Below are 22,763 nucleotides of genomic sequence, written 5' to 3'. Positions count from 1 at the left end.
GGAGAATGTGCAAAATAAGACTACTGTAATGTTTTTGGATATCAAGTGTTGTTGGCTCCACCAATCTCGGGAGATCATGAAATTCGCAGGCCTGGGTGAAAAGCTATGGAGGACCTGGGATGCCCAATTCATCAGTTCCCACCTCTCTAACCTTGTTTGCGGGATTCAACGAAAAGGCAAGCCAATACTGTGGGTGACAGCTTGGCTGCAGGAGTTGCTGAAAGGTCTTTGCAAATCAAGTATCAACCTCCTTTGGAGCTTCACTCCGGATTTTTCAATCGGGGTTTACTCCCTTAGCCTTTCCTGTATTGAGTTAATCCGTAGGGCAGCAGAGGTTTGAAATCAGTGTTTTCCTTCCCCTACACAAGCTACCTTTCCAGGTTGACGATCCTCATCTCCCCAAAGCAACTGGATTTTTTAGGCGCCAGGGACCCGCCCTTTGCCCTTTCTCCTGGATATCAAGTGTAGTGTTACTTAAGTATAATTGATATAGTTTGAGCCCAGGACAGGTTATCATTCCATAGAGAACAATAGAAGTTCAATCTAGTCATATATAAAAGAGAAACGTTTTTCCTCCGTTCCTGAATTTTTGAGATGAGGATTGATTATTCGTAATATTTTAGATTTTTCTAACTACTGTTCTCATCTTGGGATTTATCTTCACGTTTCGATCAATGTAACCTCTGACCCTGTCGAAATCAGGAATCTGCAGGAATTTAGGCGGAATTTCAAACAAACCCTTTATTTACTTCATGCGGGTAGCATGGTCTCATTCTGTCAGCCATGACTTGATAGAGGTCTTAAGTAATTCGCAATTGTATTTTTCAGTTGCCCACACTGAGGATTGAACCTTCAACCTTCAGGAGAATATCACTTTTACAATTGATTTTTCCAAGTACTCTAACCACTTGCACAATCCCCATCTCAAAATTTCAGAAACATAATAAACAATTGTTTTTTTTTTTTAGTTCTATTTATTTTCTAAGTTGATAGCATCACCTGAATATTTTCTTTTAAATAAAAAAAAAATTAGTTTAAAAACATTTAATAGATTCAATTTGGATTCTTCAGACTACTGTTCTCATCTTGAGCGTTATTTTCACGTTAATTCATATTAATTGCTTCAAATCAACAGCCATAGAAAAGCTGATTAGCAAAAATATTACCAGCAGCAGTCGTCTTAGCACATATGCAAATTAAGCAAGTGTGCACCCACTAACATCATGGGAAGAAAGAAAGAAAAAGAAGACCGGACAGCTCGTGGTCAAAGAAGAGATGCAAAATGCGTGCGAGGGAAGAGGAATGTATGAAGTTGAGGGTGAGAAAGCGCTAGCTAAGGCCGGCATCAGGTGGCAGGGACAGACTTTTAAAAAACATGTTATACGGCAGAGTGTGTACGAAAAGACTAAAACTTTTGAAAGATAATGAAATGTGTTATTTTGGAAGAACCACAAATGAATTTGAAATTTTAAAAAATGCCGAGTCAGATTTTTCTTTCTTTTTTTAAAAAAATTGTTCTTTTTTGACAGTACCAGACAATGTATGGGTCCGGGAGGTCTGAAGTGTAACAACACAGTTAAAAAGTAATGGCCATGTTACACGAAATACTCTTCAAAATAATTATGGATGAAAAATCCTTTTAATTTAGATTCTAAAAATTGAAAAAAAAAAAAAAAAAAAAAAAATGCTTTACTGTTAATAGAACAAGTTTGGAATGTTCATTGTTAAGATAAAAAATAATAACCTTCTTACTTTTCTTTATATAAATTAAAAAAAAAAAATTTTTTTTTAGTTAACTTTATTTACATTCAAAAAGGTTTTTATCTGGAAATCATTCAATAAACATTTAGTATGTAAAATTCAAACCACTGTATATCCAGTTAAAACTTGAAAATATACAGCAAAACACCCAAAAAGTTTTTTGTTTTTTTTCTTCAAATTTATTTTACTTCAGTCGAAGTTCTCAGAAATCAAGGGGTCAACTCCCTGGGGCTAACACTCGAACTCTATATGAGATACATAGATATTCCAAAGTTCCACTAAAGTTCTTTATCTCTGAAACACTGAGTAAAGAAATTTAGAACACAATTTCCCTCTCCCCTATTAACCATTTTCATATGTTGTAGCATGCCTTTCTTTTTTGGTACCTTGGTCTTACTGGATTTCAGTACAAGAATTTATCTAGTCTGGTGGAGTATTCAGCTTCGTGCAGTTACTTGAGGTAACATCACTTGGAGAAGGTGCACTATTCCTCGTAAAAGCTAATGTGGATAAGCAATAGTGAGGAGATCTTATTTGGGCAGCGAATACTATGTGATTTTGAATATTTGGCCAGGGTTTACTTCAAGGGAAAAGTATCCTCATGCCAGATTGTTCTGGCAAACCCCTGTACAGAGAGAACTTAGACAATTGAGGATAGTGTCTAGTAATCATGTGTGTAACCCCAGACATATATCTAAAAGAAGTCCTTCTAATGTTATGCAGTCTGTTTTTCAGTTACTTACTAAAATGATTTAATTGATTTTTTTTTTTCAAAGTTATTTTTCAGACAGGAACTCAAGTTTGTGTGTGTATGTCCAGAGAGAGAAATGGACTGAGCTGCAAAAAAAGAGGAGGGAAAGAGTCGGATAGAAGTTATATTTTTATACCAGGCAATGTTGTGTAGCCCTGTTAGTACTTACCAAGTCATAAGATTCTGATTTTCCATAAGGATCAAGCTGTCCAATTCTGTAAGAATTAATCTCCAAAGTGGTTTGATCATGTTCTGATGCCGAGTCATGATATTCATAGCTGATACCTCTTTCTTGAATTTGTGTATATTCACTAAAAATAAATTAAAAAAAAAAAAAAATTAAAAAATTAGCACACAAAAATTTCAGTTCAATTATTTTCTACAATGTATTAATAATGTATTTTATGTCAGTATATTAATAAAATTATGTTACCATTTCTCATGTGCGTGTATTCGTTTCTTGCTTCTACAAAACTTACATTTTATTCACAATAATCATTATATAAGGGGTAAATATAGCTAAAACTTGAAAAATATGTAATAAGCACCCTAAAACAATACAATACATACTATACATTTTTCATCACCATCCAAATTTTTTTGTAAATTTTTTTTTTTTTGAATAAAAAAAAAATTAAATCTGCTAGAACACATGTTGATTTCTTCATAAACTTTTTAAATTAAAATTTAAAAAATAAAAAAATTACTTTGTGACCCTCTAAAATTTTAAAGGAATGCTATATAATGTATTTAAAAGAATGAAAGGTTTAGAACGCATTTACATCCAATAATTTTATAAAGATTAAAATATAACCATAACAAAATTAGTGGTTATAGTCAGTTAACATACTTCCGAACTTCCAGCGTGTGCTACCCAAAGCGGTGATAGGGCAAAACAGTACCTTCACTTTTACTGTTCTTCAGTATTTCTATTGTGAAGCAATTTATTGAAATAAAATATAAGGAAAGGACATTATTGAAAAATAAATAAAAATTACCGAAATTATACAGATGAAAATAACACAATTAGTCTTTATTTGCACTTTTAACAAAATAAAAAATGTTTTGGTGATGCAGTTCTGTGGTTGACATTACTACATAAACTAAATAGTTCATTGCTTAAAAAGATTTTTTTTAAATGTGTTCTATTTAAAAATAAAGAGTACAAAAAGTGTTTTCAATAATTCTTCAAAATAAAAACTAAAACTTCTTTCAATAATTCTTAATTAAGAATTTTAAAGATGTTTTCAATAATTCTAAAAAAAAAAAAAAAAAAAAAAAAAAATGCACAAAAAGTGTTTTCAGTAATTCTTTAAAATAATAAAACTAATTTTAATGATTCTTAATTAAAATGAGACCGAAAAAACTTTTCAATGCTTATCTATAATATAAATCTTACCTGTCTGTTTAAATGTATGTATGAATGCATGCATGCTTGTTTGTATGTCTCGCAAAAACTTGACAGAGGGGATGGATTTTCACGAGATTGGTATAATTTTGAAGCTCAACCCTTTGGACAACAAATATTGAAAAATTGGCCAAAAACATTAAGTCCTTCACCCTCAACTGGACAGTTTCCTACAGGGAGGGTCGATTTTTTTTTTGCTGACATTTTTTGCAAGTCATTTAACCTTTGCGTTCACAATGTCGCTTAAAAAGGCATTATTTTGATCGCCCGTGATGTCACAACCACGGTAGGCACATTGGTAAGACTGTTTGTTTGTTTTCACTTCTTTTTCCTCTGGCGCGTTATGGGTTCAGGCCTGCTTGCTACTCATATATATATATATATATATATATTTTTTTTTTTGTGCTCAACCAACACCCTTACACACACACGTCACGGGTTCGAGCCTACCTGTCCGCCTACTACCACTTTTTTTTTTCTTTTTCTTTGTTCAATACACAAGGCTGCTGGAAAAATGGTGGGATCCTTCTATCGATCCAGTAGATATCTCACTGCTGATGCAATTCTCTATCTATATAAGGTTGGTTGTTTTTGTTTTACAGCATATCAACCCTTTTCGGGTTATTTAATGCCGAATCCAAAGATTTTGAAGAAAAATTTTTTAATAGAATATATTTTTTGTTTGCAAGGTGGTTTCTATTTAACCCATAGTTGTTATGCAGGAACAAATAGTGCCTTTATAAAGATATAGCATACTAACAGGTGTGAGTAGTTTTCTAGCATGATAGACGGAGACAACTTTCCTTGCAGTGACCTTGGCATTATCTTCTTTGTATTTGTTTCAATTTATGTTACCTGTGAATATTAGGCCAAGGAGTTTAAATGATGGACTCTCAGGAAAGGTGTTATTAGCTATGACATCTTTTTAAGGCATTCAAAACTGTACAATTGCCAACTGATAATTGTGTTTTTGTTCATAAATAAATAAGTGTATACGTTCAGTAGTCTTTCTGTACAACATGAACAATTCATAATTAATGGTTTTTAAGAGGCCAAAATGTAGTTGCTAAATGTGCTGTTGGCCGAAAAGGTTAAGTAGTTGACAGGCAAGCAGAAATACTAAGTTCCATCTATGTTCACACTATGTTATTTTTTTCAGTATTTATTTTTAGAACTGAAAGTAAACGCTTACACATTTGTAAGAGGAAATGATAAAAAAACAAAAATAAAAAGCTGAAAAAAAAAAAAAAAAAAATACCTGCATTTTTTTTCTGTTTGTACAGGTTTTAAACAATATAGAGTAGATAAACGAAGGAAGGAAGAAATGTTTTTATTTTTATAAAGTTCACGTTATTTTTCAGTTTTTTTTTTTTTTTTTTTTTTAAGAACTGAAAGTAAATACTTGCACAACATCATTTGTAAGAGAAAAGAAAACAAAAAAATTAATCCCCATATTTTTTTTTCATGAAAAAGAATTACAAAAACTTTTTTTATCCATTTAAATAAGTCATATCAGGTATCCAGTTTAAACCTTAATTCTTAATACATAAGTTTGAGATAAGAAATACCTACAAAGAATCTGTTAATATTATAAACAAGACAGATGGTATAAAGCATCACGATGCTTACCAATGTTTCAACAATTTAAGCAACTGATTTATTATGCATTTTATTTCTTTTTTATATTTAAACATCAGTATTATGTAAGTAATAACGTGCCAGTGTTTATTAATACAAACTCCAGTTGATATGAAAGCTGTTTTTCATATATAACTTACTAACCTGGGTGCCAGGTGTTGCCCGGGTGTTTGGAGGTGTGTCTTGAGCCCAAAAAAAGAATGAATTAGTAGTAGGCAGGCAGGCTCGAACCTGTGACGCGAAGGCAGAAAAGAAAGTGAAAGAAAATCTGACGTCTTAGCCGATGTCTCCATGACGCGACCGGAAGTCAAAAGCGTTGAAATTAACCGAAGTCAGTCCAACAGTGACGATGACTTGCTAAAATGTTGGCAAAAAAAAAAAAAAAAAAAAAAAAAAAAATGACCCTGCCTTGTACAAAACGGTCGAGTTTAGGGTGAAGGGATTAATGTTTTTGGCCAATTTTTTTTATATTTGTCGTCCGAGATGTCGAGCTTCAAAATGATACCGATCTTGTCAGAATCCGTAGCCTCTGTTGAAAGGCTTTGTGAGACATACAAACATTTAAACAGACAGGTGAGATTTATATAAATAGATAATTTACACCTATAACTTCTTTGTAGCACACCCATAATCATTTCACAGTACACTACTGCATTGCAGCATAGTGGCTGGAAACCACTGCCCTATGCTGTCCAGATTTAATCTTCCTCTGGGGATCATCAGATCTAATCCTGTCTTTTCACATTACACATCTTATTTCCCTCTACACAACACATTAAGTAAACAGGTTTTACTTTCATGCATCTCACTGCATGCATATGCATGACAGACTCTTCCCTTAGAGGGAATTATTTAACCCACAGCTCCAGTAATTACAGAAGCAACTGGACTCATGAAAAAGAATTACAAAAACTACCTGGAAAATATACCTGGTGAACCAAGTGCAAGAGAGATTCAAACAATTGCACTTAAAGGGACAGTCAGAATCTTAAAAAGATCTCTTGGTTGGAATATATAAGATAGTGGGTAAATGTATGGCACCTGGTAGGATGTCCCATCCCCAGCGTTAACAAACTGATAAGAAAATGGCAGGGGGAGGGAAGATTTCATCACTATTACTGTATAATTTCTACTCACTTCCTCACCTAGGCTGCCCCTTATCAAGTTTAAATGTAATGTGAACAAAACATCTAACTGCTCAACTTCTCACATCCCTTGTTAGATGTGATCCCAGATAGTAGTCACTTACGTCCAAGTGGCAATATGCCTTGTTTGGGATGAAAAGGAGTATCCTATCTCATAATTCTCTAGTCGGTTGCCTATATGTGTAACAAGTGGAAATTTGTCAGGCACTGAAACAGCAAGTTCACAAGAGTGAAGATAACATTGCTTCAGCACACATACAACCGCCATTTCTTTTTATATTCAGAGCTAAATCTTCTCAGACTTCCGTGTCCTAAATAAATTTACAGCACTCCATTCCAATGATGCCATGATTCACACCATCTCTTCACTCCAAGGTGTTCTCACTAGCTCCAAGTGTCTTGCCACAACGTAAGGTGTGCACAGCTCATCGTCCTCAAAGCAAACTCTTCTGTTCTTCAAACAGCATGTCTAATTTGCATACGGATGGTGAGAATTCATACTAGTTCGCACACCACCAATTTTGTTTGTTTTCTAATATTCAGCAGCTGAACCCAACAAGACACGTAGACTGTGTTTTTGAAGCAAATAATTTTCACACTAACAATTTTCTTTCGAACTTTGTATAAAACCACCAAGTCTTGCTGCTCTGGGTGTCAAAGGTTAAAGATCTGCAAACTTGCAGATTGAAATCACAAGGGTGAAGACATCAGACGAAATTTTCTAAATTGTTGCCCCTGATAACAATGTGAATTAGTCCACTCTACATCACGTTAAGTTGAATTTGAAAAAGCACCAAGAGCACCATGTTATATGGCAGTGTATGCATGGTCATCATTTAGTTCTCTCTCGCCCGACTTAAGTACAATGACAGATCTTTGATCAGATGGTTCTGTAATATGAAATCTGATCAAACCCAACACATTAGGTTGCGCATTTCCTGAAAGCATTACATTTGTCCAACATATAGGTTATCCTAAGGATGAATCAGTTATGCCGGTTGGTTATGTGGAGTATTCATCCTTCTTGATAAAGGGTCCCTATTTAATTGCCTCCTCAGAGTTAGACACAAAGTTGGTTTTTAATGTGGACAAAATCTAGTTCCCCAAATAAAAGAGGCACTCTGGATAGAAACAAAAATAAAATTGTCTTAGTTATGAAGGATTTCTTCTCCACTGACCGAGGACAGAAAAGGTGAAGTGCACAGATACTACACTGAGATCTTGGCCCGAAGGCCAAGTTCCTCTCGATAAAATATTGTTGAAACATGGAGGTCTTGAATGAAAGGTTGGCTGATCAAGGAAAACTTGAAAGCAATAGGTAATGAGGCTGTTTTGTTTTACAGCATATCAACCCGTTTCAGATTATTTAATGTTGAATCACGTAATTTTGGAGAAAAAAAAATTATGGTTCAAGTTCTTTATATCTTAAAATATTTATTCATGGAGTTTGGTTTTTATAGAAGAAAATTGTTTTTAACTTTGTAGAAAATTATTTAGTTTTGCAAAGGGGGAGCAAAAACAATGGCATCAATGCTTGGTGCAGTATGGTCAGAAAGCTAGCATTTTCCGACAGTCTGATCTGGTAGCACCAGATATGGCTAATGAGAACATAATACAGACTAGATAATTCTGAGCTACAAACCTTTATAAGGCTCTGTACCAAAGTCTGATTTACCCAACAACAACAGATAGTAATAAAAGGAGAACATAAGAAATACTTACTTTGTAGTAGTACTTTCAAGAGATTCCCATAAGAAGTTAAAGGTTTCATTGGAATTAGGAGAAGCGCATTGCGAAGACATTTTGCAATCTGAAGGAATGACAACAGTACCAAACCTGTAATAAAAAAAAAGAAATACTATCATTAGAATTCAGAAAAAAACCCAAAAAAAAACCCCCAAAAAAAACAATTATTTTTTGACATGAAGTCGAACGTCAAAAACATTATTTTTGCACCAACCTAATATTTTATAATGCATTTTGGTGAGAATCAAAGAACTTCTCACACAATTTTACAAATAGTTGATCGCAGTGGTAGAAATCTATATAAATAAAACAGTAGATGTGTGTGTGTGTTTTACTGATAAACTCTTAAAAACTACTGATCACATAACACTGAAATTAACAGGAAATAGTAATCATACATCAAGGATGATTTATAACAAGTAAAATCTTTCTTGGGGGTTAACACATACAGAAATATGTTGGCAAGTGGAAATGCAAAAATGTTGACTTCAACTTGCTGACAGGTTTTAATTAGTTTTACGCATGTGCAAATTCAATCATAACTAGAATTGGTTTCATTTTAAAACTTGTTAAACCCCATAAAAGCAGATGTTCTTGGCCTTCAGGCAAAGATCAAAGTATAGTTCCTGAAGCAGGTCACCTGTGACAGATCACCGGGACTCGATGGTCTGCTATATGAACTGTATTTTGTTTCTGCCTCTTTTGACAGATGTGTTCAACCATTGGTTTGCTCAGGGATCCATCCCAGGGAAAGTCACCAAGGGAGTGATCACATTGCTGAGGAAAGGTGATGGGCATGGCAGGGAAGAATTCGATGACTACAGGTCTATAACTGCTAAACACAGAGTTGAAGATTTTGGCCAAGATTTTGTTGAATTGGCTGCAGATTGTTATCGGCGACTTGATCGAACCGGAGCAGAACTACGCTGTGAAGGGGGGATCGATTCAAAACAACTTGCACCTGATCCGCACAATCCTAAATGGGGGCATAGAAGATGACATGGAAGCCGCGCTGATCAATTTAGATCAGTCCAAAGCTTTCGATAGGGTCGACCATCGCTTCCTAGCATCTACCTTAAAGGCCGCTGGTTTTAAACCGGACTTCTGCAAGTGGATTTCCGTGATGTATCGACAGCCCACGGCTGTCGTGCAAGTCAACGGAAAGTGCTTGAAATTCTTTGTTATCTCTCGGTTGGTTCGTCAGGGTTGTCCACTGTCACCCCTGCTATACGTCCTGGTGTGGGAGCCTCTACTCCGCAAGCTAAAATGTGCGGAGGCAAATTCGACTGTGCGGAATTGCTATACCTGGTGGTTCAGCCGCCAAGGTAGCCGCACCGCTGATGACATCATGGTCTTTGTGTCGAGCTTCCGAAACATTGAGATCATGTCAGAGGCGCTCGCTCGATATGAAAGAATTACAGGTGCCAAACAGCAGTCGGACTGCAGTTGGGTGCCTGGAGTGGCAACGCAAACCTCCCAACACCCTTCAGCTGGACGGATGGCCCGGTTCGGATTCTCAGCGTGTGGTCCGGACCGGGTCTCCAGCTTGATAACAATTGGTCGGAGGTACAGTCAAAGGTAAAGGCTGCAGTCAACTCATGGCTTCCTAGGAAACTTTACTTAAAGATTAGAGCTGAGGCATGCGCCATGTACATCTTTCCTCTCATCCTTTACAGACTGGCCGTACTTCCCTTGCCTGCACAACACCTAAAAGCTCTGGTCAAACTCTTGTTCTTGCTCCTTTGGGACAGAGGAAGACACTGGGTGAGTAGACAGGTCTGTATTCAACAGCCACGTAAGGGAGGCTTGGGAATGCCAGACTTGAAGTGTCATCGAGACGCTGAGAAGCTGGCCTTCCTGAGCCACTATATGCAAGACAATCAACTGTGGCATCCCGCGGTTACTGCCACTTTTCCCAAGCTCGTTCTCCGTGGCCGGAGGGTGTTGTCCTTTTCTGATCAGGATCTGATCGCTTTTAGAACAATCTAAAGTAAATGTTATAGATGTTTGTTCCTTGTTTTGCTTATTTCTTAAGAGTAAGTTAGGAAATTAGATAAATTTCAGTGATGTAGTCTCTCTCTTCCAAGTCATCAATAAAACCTTGAGGAACTCGGCAAATGTTTCCTTGGGTCTTTCATGCATGAAAGATTTTATTCGTTTTAGTTTAAATTAAGATGATTTATCAACAGCAAGACAACATGGCCACGCGTAAATGACGTTGTAGAGAATAAAAAGACCAACCCATCATATAGTCATGCACAAGTATAAAGACTTTGGTTGATTGATCACTTGCATGTAAAAACATAGTATTTATAATGATTAATATCATCAGTGAAAATAATAATATTTCACATTTAGTTGCAGGACTTAATGTCGCAAGTGAAACAGTCGCATTTGCAAGGAATTTTTTTTCAAGTGGCAACAAGAAATAATAAAACACTCATCTTTTGGCAATTTTCTTTCTTTTTTTTTTTTACACTGAAAACTTCTGCATATCAGTACAGTTAAGGAAGCAAGTTACAGAAAGGGAATTCCAATATCTAGCTGTTCTAAGAGTAGAAAACTGACATTTAGGGACCTCAATAGTGAAGGGGTGTGATTTTGTTGCCAAGTAGGTTTAGCGGAGATTTGTACATCGAGTGGGCACATGTGCAGTTGATCAGAGCATGTCTATCCCTTTAGAGTCAACATTTTTTTTTTAAATATTAAAATATACATGACAACTTTTTGAAAATAATTATTTTTGATATATGAAAAAGGAAATAGATTTGATTTCTATCAAGGATTGATATTTCTGATATAAACTCAAACATTAAAATAATCATCATATTCAATTTAACATGCATTTTGCATTTACGTTGGACAGCTTTTCAAAATTGACTTCAAAACTAATTTATCTCTGGCTAGGTACTCTTTCTCCAAAGTTCATCCTAATCACTTCTTCCCAGGATTTTTTGGGGTGGTGGGGGGGGCCTTCCTAAACTGTTCCAGGGTTCATACAAATCTTCAATGTCCCTTTTCAAAGCCTCACATCACACTAAAATACACATGCCGAGTAGACTATTCTCTTGATTGACAGTGATAATCTTTACTGGTTAGTAATGGTAGACGTTCTCTGAAATTACTCTATCCACTTCTACCTCTAGCAATTATACTAATGCCAGTTTCTGCTGATGCTGGAAGTGTATCACCAAGGTAACAAGACTTCTGAGCAACATAAATAACTTCACTATCCGAATATATTCATAAATGAGTATGGAAACCATGAAGGTACTTTTAAAACTACGCATCTGAATTTTTTATACAAGTCGTCTATAATATAAATCTCACCTATCTGTTTAAATGTATGTATGTATGTCTGCCTAAAACTTTCAACAGAGGAGATGGAATTTGACGAGATCGGTATCATTTTGAAGCTCGACCATGGATGACAAATATCGAAAAACATGAATTCCTTCGCTCTCAACTGAGCACTTTTCTACAGGGAGGGGGAGGGGGGGCGCTTATTTTTGTCGATATTTTCGAAAGTCATCCCCTCTTTTCGATTATTTAGCCTTAAACTTAGGTCATTTCGGGTTTGGCGATGGGCGCAACAGCAAAGACGTCATTTTTTTTTTTTTTTTCACATTTTCCTCCTTTGCGGTATGGGTTGCGTACTACCACTTTTTTTTTTTTTTTTTTTTTTTTTTTTTTTTTGCTCAACGCACCTCCAAACACCCGGGAACCTAGGCTAGTGACTAAATAAAATGAGAACATGCTACCCCTATGGATTAAATAAATTACACGCAGATTCATAAGTTTGGAAGAAAGATTCCCCAAGTTCGATAAGATACACCTGAAGAAGGTCGGAGATCACATCAATCGAAACGTTGTGAAAAATGACACTGAAGACGAGAACAGTATTTTGTAGAAAAAAAAAAAAAAAAGGAATAATCAATCCTTCTCTCAAAAATCCAGAATCGTAATATTTTTGATACCATTCTGGATGTATTACTCAGTTTTTAATCAGCCATTCGTTCCTGAACACGCTTGGTCTAAAAGCATCCAGCATTTTGAATAAGTGAATGCAGAAAAATGATATTAAATGTTTACAACATCGAAGGATGCAAATAATATGAATTCTTTTAAAACTATTCGTGAATTCCTCAAACTAATTACAAAAAGAAATGCGGCAAGTTAAAATTAAATGAAAAAGATAATTATGGCCCAAGTTTTATGGGTCAGCTTTAACCACTAAATAATTTACTAGCAAGAATTGAAACAAACATTTATTGCTGTGTTACTCACTAATCAATTTTAACTAGCGAGTACCCATAACATGTTTCTTTATCTATAATGTAAATTTCACCTCTCTCTTTAAAACTTTCGACAGAGGTGACGGATTTTCACGATATTAGTATCCTTTTGAAGTTCAACCCTTCGGACGACAAATATCGAAAAATTCACTAAAAAACACTAATTCCTTAACTCTCAACTGGACACTTCTACAGAGAGAGGGTAATTTTTTTCGTCAATATTTTCAAAAGTCATCCCCTCTTTTCGATTAACTAGCCTTAATTTAAACTTTTGTCACTTCTGGTTTGGCGATGGTCGCAACAGCAAAGACGTCACATTTTTTTAAACCACATTCTTTTCTCCTTCACAGAACGAGTTCAAACCTGCCTGCCTACTACTACTTTTTTTTTTTTTTTTTTTTTGCTCAACACACACTTCCAAACACCCAGGCAAATGCCGGGTATCCAGGCTAGTATGTAAACAAGAAAGAAGTTAAAAACTAACTTTAAAAACTACTTATACTTACTCAATGTTTACCATCTTATAGCGTAAAGCATTCCAAAACTTTTTCATAAGTAACTTACTCAGAAGTAAAATGTTCTCGAACCATAATGATTAACTAAAAGAGGTGGTTTCTGGATTGATTATTCACAACCACTTTAAACGATAGCGGACAATTTCCCTCTATGTCTGTACTTCCAGGTTATAACTCAGTTTTCCTTAACAATACCAACATGCAGAAATTTAAATGCAATGTGAACAAACATCTCACTACACAACTCCGCATCTAGAACCTCCAGCTCATACCCATCTCAAAGAAGGTTTAATTCACAAGACCCAACCATACAATTTCAAGTTTTGGTTTGTACTATGGCATATGAAACCCTTTTCAAGTTACTTAATGCTGAAGCAAGTAAATTTGGAAAAAGTTACTATGCTTCAAATTCTTTATATCTTCAAATATTTATTCATTGTGTTTAGTTTGGTTATTTTATGGCATATGAACTTTTTTGAGTTATTTAATCCAATCATTTCGGCGAAAGTTTCATGCTTCAATTTCTTAATATCGGCAAAGGGTGTCTGGTTTGGTTATTTTGTAGAGGAAAACTTTTTGTTTTGGTCTTTGCAGAACATGATTGAGTTTGCCAAAGAAAGAAAAAAACATGTTTGGTGCATTTTAGGTGAGAAAGCCATTATTTTCAGACAACCTGATCTGGTAGCACTGTAACTATTTCAAAAAACAAGTAGAGCAGGTGTTTCAGAATGATGTGAAAAAAGGAATTATTGCTATAGTACCTCTTGGTAAAAATTTTGATTGGTGCAATGACTATAATCCCACCCCTACCCCCAAAAAACAAGGGAAAAAAAATCAGCAGACCACCAAAATCTAAACTTCTGAACAGCAGACCACCAAAATCTAAACTTCTGAACAGCAGACTAGCAAAATCTAAACTTCTGAACAGCAGACTAGCAAAATCTAAACTTTTAATGAAAATGGGAGACACACAAAACTAGTTCCCATTTCCAACTTGCATTACAGATATCATTCAGTGCAGACTGTGATGGAAGCTGTAGATCCTCTAGATCAAGGTCTGCATATTGCTGACGTTTTAAAGCTACATGAGCTAAAATAAAAAAAATTTTCACACATTTCCATTTTTAAAAATTTTTCCCAAATATTTTTACATTTTCTATAAGTCCATGAGCCGGATTAAAGATTTTGATGAGCCGGATCTGGTATGTGGGCTGTAGTTTGGAGACCCCTGCTCTAGATAAAGACTCAAAACCACTTACCACAAAGAGATTTCTTGTTCTGCAAGAATACATAGCACAAATCATACAGATTTTATGTTAGCATATACCAATTTTATTGTCTTTGATTAGAATAAAGCACAAAATTCATTATAAATAATGTGGATCTTGGGTTTACTAGTGACATCTTCATAACTCTTGTTTCCCTTACCTTGTCTTTTAGTCCTCACATTCAAGGAGTAATTTTTGACAAGGTGGGTGGGGTGGGAGGGAGAATTGTTGTGAATCTATCCATCTAACATGCATTGTTGGCCAGTTTTTGATCATGGAAATTTTTTTTTTGAAGCTTCTTCTGTGCCTTGTCTGGTGTGATTTTCATTAAAAAAAAAAAAAAAAAGTACTAGCTAAACTACCTGTCTATGCTGGGTTTCTGAAATTCTTTACTGTAAATCATTTTTTTCTTTTTTCTTTCCTTTTGGTGTTCACTTCACACTATGTTTCCCCAAGCAATTGTCTAGTTTTTCATAACATTAGTTAAGACGATATTTCACCATTAAAAACAAATTTTAATTTTCTAGTCCATTTTGTTTGCAAAAATATTTTACTAATTGTATGTACCTGGTGTTGCCAGAGAATATTTAATTAAATATATATATTATACACACACAAATTGTGATAGTTAAGTTTCCTTATGCTACTGTTTGGTCATTAAATCATTAAGAATCAAATTATCATAAAATTATAATTTTGGATGAAAATAGCTCGTCAAAAACTTCTGATACATGAGGATTTGGTAAGAATTTTAAAACCAAAAATGACTATTTGGCAGTTTAATGCTTTCAAAATTTCGAAGAGTCACAAAGTCAATTTTTTTTTATCTTCAACTATTAGCAAAAGATTAAAGTGGCTGACTTGTTTAGAAATAAATTCAAATACATTCTGGTGGAATTAATTTTGTAATTTTTATTTTTTTTCCTTTTATTTTGTTCTCCTGTCCTCACATTCAATAAGCAATGTTTCTGACGAAGGAGGAAGAATTGCTGTTTTCTGGGTCAGAGTCTATCCATATAATACTTGTCGTTAATGATTTTTGACCTTGGAAGTTTTTGTATTTCTCTTTTAAGATTCTTACATCAAGTTGCTTTGTCTTGTCTGGAGTGATTTCAAGTATAAAAAAAAAAATTAAATTTAAACTTTATTTAAGTTTAAATTTTAATTCATACATTTCAATAAATATACTATTAAAAAAATTAAATGTATAACTATTACTTATATTGGCACAAGAAACACAAACTGGCCACACAATCTAAAAAAGTTCATTTATGAAGGCCAGTCTGACAGTCATTTACCTGAAATATTTTAAATACTTGAGTTTAATCACAATAAAATTGTTAATTCATTCATTATTTTTAATTTTCATTCATATTGTTCATCATTCAACTGACAATCTATTCATTTTATGAACCCTTATACCTGAGTGGCTTTTATCCTTGATAAGTGATGACTAGGACTGTGACAGCAGCATATTCTTTTCATTGTATTGACTCTTAAGTATATATCTGTTAATATCTTTGTTTTTATATAGACGGATGTGGTTGATTAAGTGTGTTTAACTGTGTCGGATATATACTCGAGTCAAAAGTATGAAAAGAATATTCTGTTGTCACGGCCTTAGTGTTGACTCATTATTTTTTACTACAGGCTTAAAAAATAAAGGTACAAGATTCAATTTGAAATTTATTTATCTTCAAAGTGCACTTTTATAAATTTTACAAAATAAGGATAAAAATTTAATTTAAATTGAATCAAGAAGTTACCTTGATTTATTTTATATAATGTACATTTTGTTGCAATTTAAAAACATTATCTTTCATCTAACAATTAATGATATAGATATAAAATTTTCAATGATTTTTTTTTAAAAGTGCAACACAATGTACATTACATAAAATAAATCCACAGTAATTTTTTTATTCAATTTAAATTAAATTTTTATACCTTACTTTGTAAAATTTAGAAAAGTGGAATTTGAAGATAAATAAATTTCAAATTGAATCTTGTACCTTTATTTTTAAAGCCTATAGTAAAAACATTTTGTTTAACAATTTTCATGCCTTCGATGAAATGCTTTTCTAACTTGTAGATTCATATAAATATCTATATAATTATAAAACTTTGGACCATCTGGACATATTTCCTTGCTTGCATGAATCTTGTCTTCAACAATCTGGCGATTCCATTTTTAATATATAAAAGGCAAAATGTGTGTGTGTGTGTGTGTGTTTGTATGTCTTGCAAAAACTTCCGACAAACACATCGGAACGTGACAAAAATCTGTATGGTTTTAAAACTTGTCTCTCAAACGACAAATATTGAAAAATTGGCCAAAAACTTTAATTCCTTCACCCTCAACTGGGCAGTTTCCTACAAGTAGGAGTCAGTTTTTTTGTCAACATTTTCGCAAGTCATCGTCTCCTTTCGATTGACTACCCTTAATTGCAACGCTTGTGATTTCTGGTTTCATGATGGACGCATCAGCTAAGACGTTACATTTTTTTTCACCTTCTTTTCCTTCTCCGCATTACGGGTTCAAGCCTGTCTGCCTACTACCATTTCTTTTTTTTATTTTTTTTAAACACCTCTCCACCCAGGCTGCCTACTGCTGTTTTGACCCCCCCCCCTTGATACCCGGGCATCCCCACTACTTCTTTAACACCTCTCTCCACCAGGGATGTTTACCGATGTTCCTTATTACACCACCTCTCCATACCTGGGCAACGCCGGGTACCCCCGGTGGTCTTTAAAAAAAAAATTTTTTTAAATAGAGATGACAGGTGAATTTATATATGTGTGTGGCTCAGAGGTTTGTAAATAAAAATTAAATTACTTATAATAAAAAATTAAATTATTTATATTTTCAGATAATCTTAAAACAGTCATTTGATTATTTGTAAGGAAAACATTCCATGATGTTAATTTTACTTATTTAAAAATAATTTTTTTTTCAGAGATTTATATTTTTTCAACAAATACACATTTTAATGTTTGTCAAGAAAACATTAGTTTAAGAATCTGTAAACAGGTAAACGTTCCATGATGTTCATTTTATTCATTTAAAAAATTTCTAATTAAAAACTATTATTTTTAGATAAAGATGCATCGTCTTTTTCACTACATTTATTATATTATATAGAAAAAAAAAAAATCACTTTGAGTAAAAAGAACATTTTCGTGCAAACTCAGAGTTCAACCTAAAAATGTTTGTAAATAGTAGTAATCATTTTTTACAGAAACATTTTTTATGAAGTATGTAATTGTCAGAGAATGACAAATGTTACCAATCATGTTTTTTTGTTGTTTTTTTTTAACTAGCATTTCAGCCTGGCGTTGCCCGAGTGTTTGGAGGTGTATGTTGAGCAAAAAAAGCGGTCAATTTTTTAAAAAAACTTTGACCCCCATTATGACCCCTCAATATTTGTTTTGGGCTCAAATCAAGTTAGATCTATGTCTAAGGAACCTATATCTAAAATTTCAAGTGTTTAGACCCAAAATTGGCGGAGGAGTTTGGTAGAGTTTTCAAAAGTCAAATCGTTGAATTTTGACCCCTTAACAGGCAAATTTCTGGCTGAAAACCGATCAAAGATTTTCCCAAATCTCAGTACGCTGTATATCAAATTTCGAGTCTGTAGACTGAAGATTGACAGAGTTATTGCATAGGGAAATGTACACACAGACACGTTCACTTTATATATAGACATATATATATATAAGTGAACGTGTTTGTATATATATATATATATGATTGCATTTTCACCCCAAACATAGCACAGTGCCACTTTGATGTAGAGGGCAACTATCTGGGACAAAATTTGTAGGGGTACTATGTAAAGAGTTGAGCAGCAAGATAGCTGTTTACATTACACTTAAATTTTGTATGTCACTACAGTCAGGGAAACAAGGACCCGGAAGGGAATTCCAAAATCTAGCAGTCCTAGGGAGGAAACTATTAGAATAGAAGGCTTTCTTATATCTAGAGATTTCTGTGTAGGGGTGGGATTTAACTGCTTTTTGGGTTTGTCGGATGTATTTCTGTCGAGGAGGTACAAGAACTTGTAGTTCGTTGAATTGATCAGATGTTTTTGTTTTTTTTCAACTAATAAAATCAAATTTTTTGAGGAAGTGAGAAGTTTTGATGAGTCATGTGTTATAAAGGGAGAAAACTCAATTTGAGCTGCCAAGATCAAAACTAGTTTTGTAATGGCTATGATTTACTATTAGAAATCGCTGAAAATCATAAAAACAAAATAATATATATATATAAATATATATATATAATATAAAGCTGAATGTCTGCGTGTGTGTGTGTGTGTGTGTCTGGTCACGAATAGGCTCCTATATGGTTGAGTATTTTAAAAAACTGATTACATATATACATATAATGATAGAAAATGTATCGAGACACAGGAATGGGTATGTTTGATCTGGCAGAACGGTGGTTCATTAAAATTGTGGGGTCTGCGTTTGCGCCTGGTCCACAAATTATGGAAATAAATTTTAAAAAACATTTACAAGTGTTTTTGATATAGATGTACATAAGAATATTTTGATAGGTATGTTTTAACTTAAATAGGGATGGTATAATAAAATTGTGGGGTCTGCGTTCGCGCCTGGCCTCCATAGAATGGAAATAGGCACAAACTTTAATAAAGACTTTTCATATCTATCTGCGTAAGTATACTTTGATAATTATGTTTCAGCTTGAAGAAATATGGTATAATAAAATTATGGGGTGTTCGTTCGCACCTGACCTCCATAGAATGGAAACATGTCGCAAAGTTTAACAAGGTTTTTTAATATAGATCCACAGAATATCGCGATAAGTGTTTCAGTGTGAACAGGTATGGTATAATAAATTATGGGGTTTATCTATTTTATTTTTACTTTCATCATATTTTGCTTTGGTTTTGATACCCCCAAATTCAACCCAAATTTACAACCCTTTCCTTTTCATAACCTATCATACTTTCATAAATCAGAGTCCATTTTCTGTAGGCTGTTTTTGAACCCAGTCAACGACGGGTACTTTTGCTAGTATTATATATATATATATATAAACTACTTGACCAATTTATATGGTTTTTGGAATATGACATTTTCATTGTTAAATGGGTAGGTACAAAAGATTTTTCTGTATGTTTTTTTTTTATTAGGTTGAATTCTGGACTTGCATGTATATTTCATAAAAAATTTGTATATTGAAGCAAAAGAACAAATTATCACACAGGGCAGAAATACATGTCATATTGTTCAGTGCAGGTCAATTTCTTAGCAGAAAGTCATTTGTCCGATGCAATATGTACCAGTAGTATTTTTTTTTTACTTTGTTGGTTATTGTTGCTTTTCATCTATTTCTTTAAAGTTTCTGGAAAAAGACGAACCATCAATTTACACAAAATCTGTTACACATTCTACCCATATTTTGAAGATTAGTCGAGAACAGTTTTTATTTTTAATCTTTACTTTATGATATCGCTAAGTTGAGCGTCAATACAATATATAATTAAAAACGGGCAAAAATAGGGTCCCACACACATATATATATATATGGATTTAGTCCTCGCTAGAGGAGCCAAAGGGGGCTTTGTTGTTCTTGTTGGAGGGGGGGAGGTTTTCAAATCTTTCAACCAGCAGCAATCATCACTTCTTGCAGTGATGATTGATGAAAGCATGAACCACTAGTGTCTGTAAGTATAAAAAATTATTTTTAATTATTTCGCTTCTTTAAAAAATAAACATTTTTAAATGTTGAGCACTAACTGCAAAATAAAAAGTTGGTCAGCTGACCTTGTTGCGAGATCACAACTTCCTGTCACTTGATCATTATGGAGTGTCTGAATTAACGTTATATTTATTAAAGTTATAATTTCCCTTCATTCTGTGGTAACTGATAGTGAGCTAGGGGTTTAGCTCTTTACTAGTGGAACCAAAGGTGGCTTCATTGCGGGATTGGGGTCCTTTGACTAGCAGCAATCCTCATATCCTGCATTGTGGGCTGTGAAAGCATGAAACAGTGTCTGTAGGTATAAAAAAATTATGTCTGTAATAGTGTTGATTGATTAATTGAAATCTGGAATCAAAAAAAAAAAAAAAAAAAATGGAAATTTTGGGGGTATCGGAAAAATTTGTGCCTATTTTCCGATGCCAACAATGATTCTTTTGATTGGTTATTTTATTTGATTTTCTTTAAAGAAAAATATTCTACCGCTGATAGTATTACTAAAATAGTGAATATCTGTTGATTTCAACCTATTAATAAAACTAAAATCGATAGATCATCTTTCACGAGTGTATTCGTATGTTTAAGAAAATATCTGCACTTTTAACATGCGTTTTTATGGTAATCATGAAAAATAACAACTTTATAGTTAAGTATGTAGAGATTTAGAAAGAATTGGAATCAGGAATTTAATACAGAATCTGTAAAAATACTAGAATCGTCACATCCCTTATATATATATATATATATATATATATATATATATATATATATGATTAGTTTTTTTTTTAGAAAAAGAATTCCAGCAGAGTGCTCAATTAAAAGGAAAATCCAAATTGTAAGAGCGTATTTATATATTGTGTACAGAAAGTTGTTAGTTGAGACAGATCATAGGTACCGTTGGTTTCAAGCCCGATAATAAAGCCCGTTTAAGGTATCCTTATCAAGCTCTCTTCAGCCAATTCGGCTGAAGAGAGCTTGATAAGGATACCTTAAACGGGCCTTATTATCGGGCTTGAAACCGACGGTACCTATGATCTGTCTCAACTAACAACTTTCTGTACACAATATATATATATATATATATATATATATATATATATATATATATATGAAGGGTTAACTAAATTTTCCAATTTATTTCTTAGAACACAAATAAACATTTATAAATGCATACAAACATTGCAGAGATGTATTAATAAAAAAAATTTAAACTCCACACATAGATGTATATCGAAACAACGATGTAAAAGTAATAATTTTCTCCACAATTTGTGTAAGCTTCAGATTTAGAAAATGATGCCTGTTTGTTTAATAACATAAAAAAGTTACCATTAATATAACATTCAACCGTTAATCTTTAACAATAATTGCATCTTTCTGTGCTTCTACAGAATTTAAACCAATGTTTTTTCAGAATAATGAGGAAAATCGAAATATTGAATTTCAATTGAAACCAATGGTATTACTTAATCCTTTACCACCAGACTTTTTTATGGAATAAATGAATTCTTTTTAATCATGAAACCCACACGTGGTAGAAGTTAGTGTGCAACTGAAGCACAGACATAAACTCCTCATTCACTTGTTGAACCATGCATGTACTTGTATTTAAAGACCCAGTTGGGCTGACAAGCCATAAGAGCAAGAAATGTTTGGGGGTTTTTTCTGAAAAATGTCTTGAAAGTACAATTTGGCAGAAAAAAAAAAAAAAAGGAAAATATTTTTTTAAAGTAATTGCAATAATAAACAAGTGAGATAACTGCAGTTTGCTCGTTATATTATTGCTCTAAAATAATGAAATAATTAGTGACCGCCAATTCATTGAAAACTGCCTTTTCTAAAGCTTATTAAATGAAAATCCATTATTTCTGAACAACTTTTGATTTTATCAGAAAGACAAAACCCTGAAGTTTATTATGTTAAAAGCGGAATAATAATAGTTTTCTATAATTTTTAATAGAATTTTAAGTTTTAATTTTTTCCAAAAGACACGTTTACCCAGTTTTAACAGAATGAAAAAAAAAAAAAATTTTTTTAAAGGTTTTCAAATCAATTAAACTAACTTTTTTTATATCTAAATAAAATTTACTATGATTGGCTACAAGAATATGCAAAAATATTAGCATATAATTACCTTGTATTTTAATTAATTCAAATAATTCCATTTTTTATCATGAACTCGTACATTTTACCTACCGCCACTATCTTGGATAGTAGGTATGGGAACCCAGTCGCATCTAAATATTTATTTAAGCATTTTCATGACTTTTAATGTAACTAGACAGGCAAATACATCTTTTCTAAATAATTGAATTAAATTATAATTACAAACATCATTTATGGTAAAATATGTTATTGTTAGCTTTATCATTTTTGTTAAATAGTTGAATTAAATTATAATTACAAACATCATTTATGGTAAAATATGTTATTGTTAGCTTTATCATTTTTTTTTAAATAATTGAATTAAATTATAATTACAAACATCATTTATGGTAAAATATGTTA

General features: G+C 33.3%; 1 protein-coding gene across 6 annotated transcripts in view; it reads right to left on the bottom strand.

Moving 5' to 3' along the window:
• The window catches only part of LOC145269279 (tumor protein 63-like), a 524,598-nt gene that overhangs the window by 86,627 nt on the left and 415,208 nt on the right, over positions 1 to 22,763 (bottom strand). For all 6 annotated transcript variants that reach the window (XM_080124964.1, XM_080125001.1, XM_080124996.1 and 3 more), the window contains 2 exons: positions 8,426 to 8,539; positions 2,682 to 2,823 (listed from right to left, as the gene is read on the bottom strand). In XM_080124964.1, coding sequence (XP_079981090.1) covers positions 2,682 to 2,823; positions 8,426 to 8,539 — 256 coding nt within the window. The remainder of the gene's footprint in view (positions 1 to 2,681; positions 2,824 to 8,425; positions 8,540 to 22,763) is intronic.

The sequence above is a fragment of the Euprymna scolopes genome, chromosome 4, assembly GCF_053919585.1.
Source record: "Euprymna scolopes isolate OS-2025 chromosome 4, ASM5391958v1, whole genome shotgun sequence".
In the NCBI taxonomy this organism is placed as follows: Eukaryota; Metazoa; Mollusca; class Cephalopoda; order Sepiida; family Sepiolidae; genus Euprymna; species Euprymna scolopes.
This window is presented reverse-complemented; position numbering and strand designations above follow the sequence as displayed.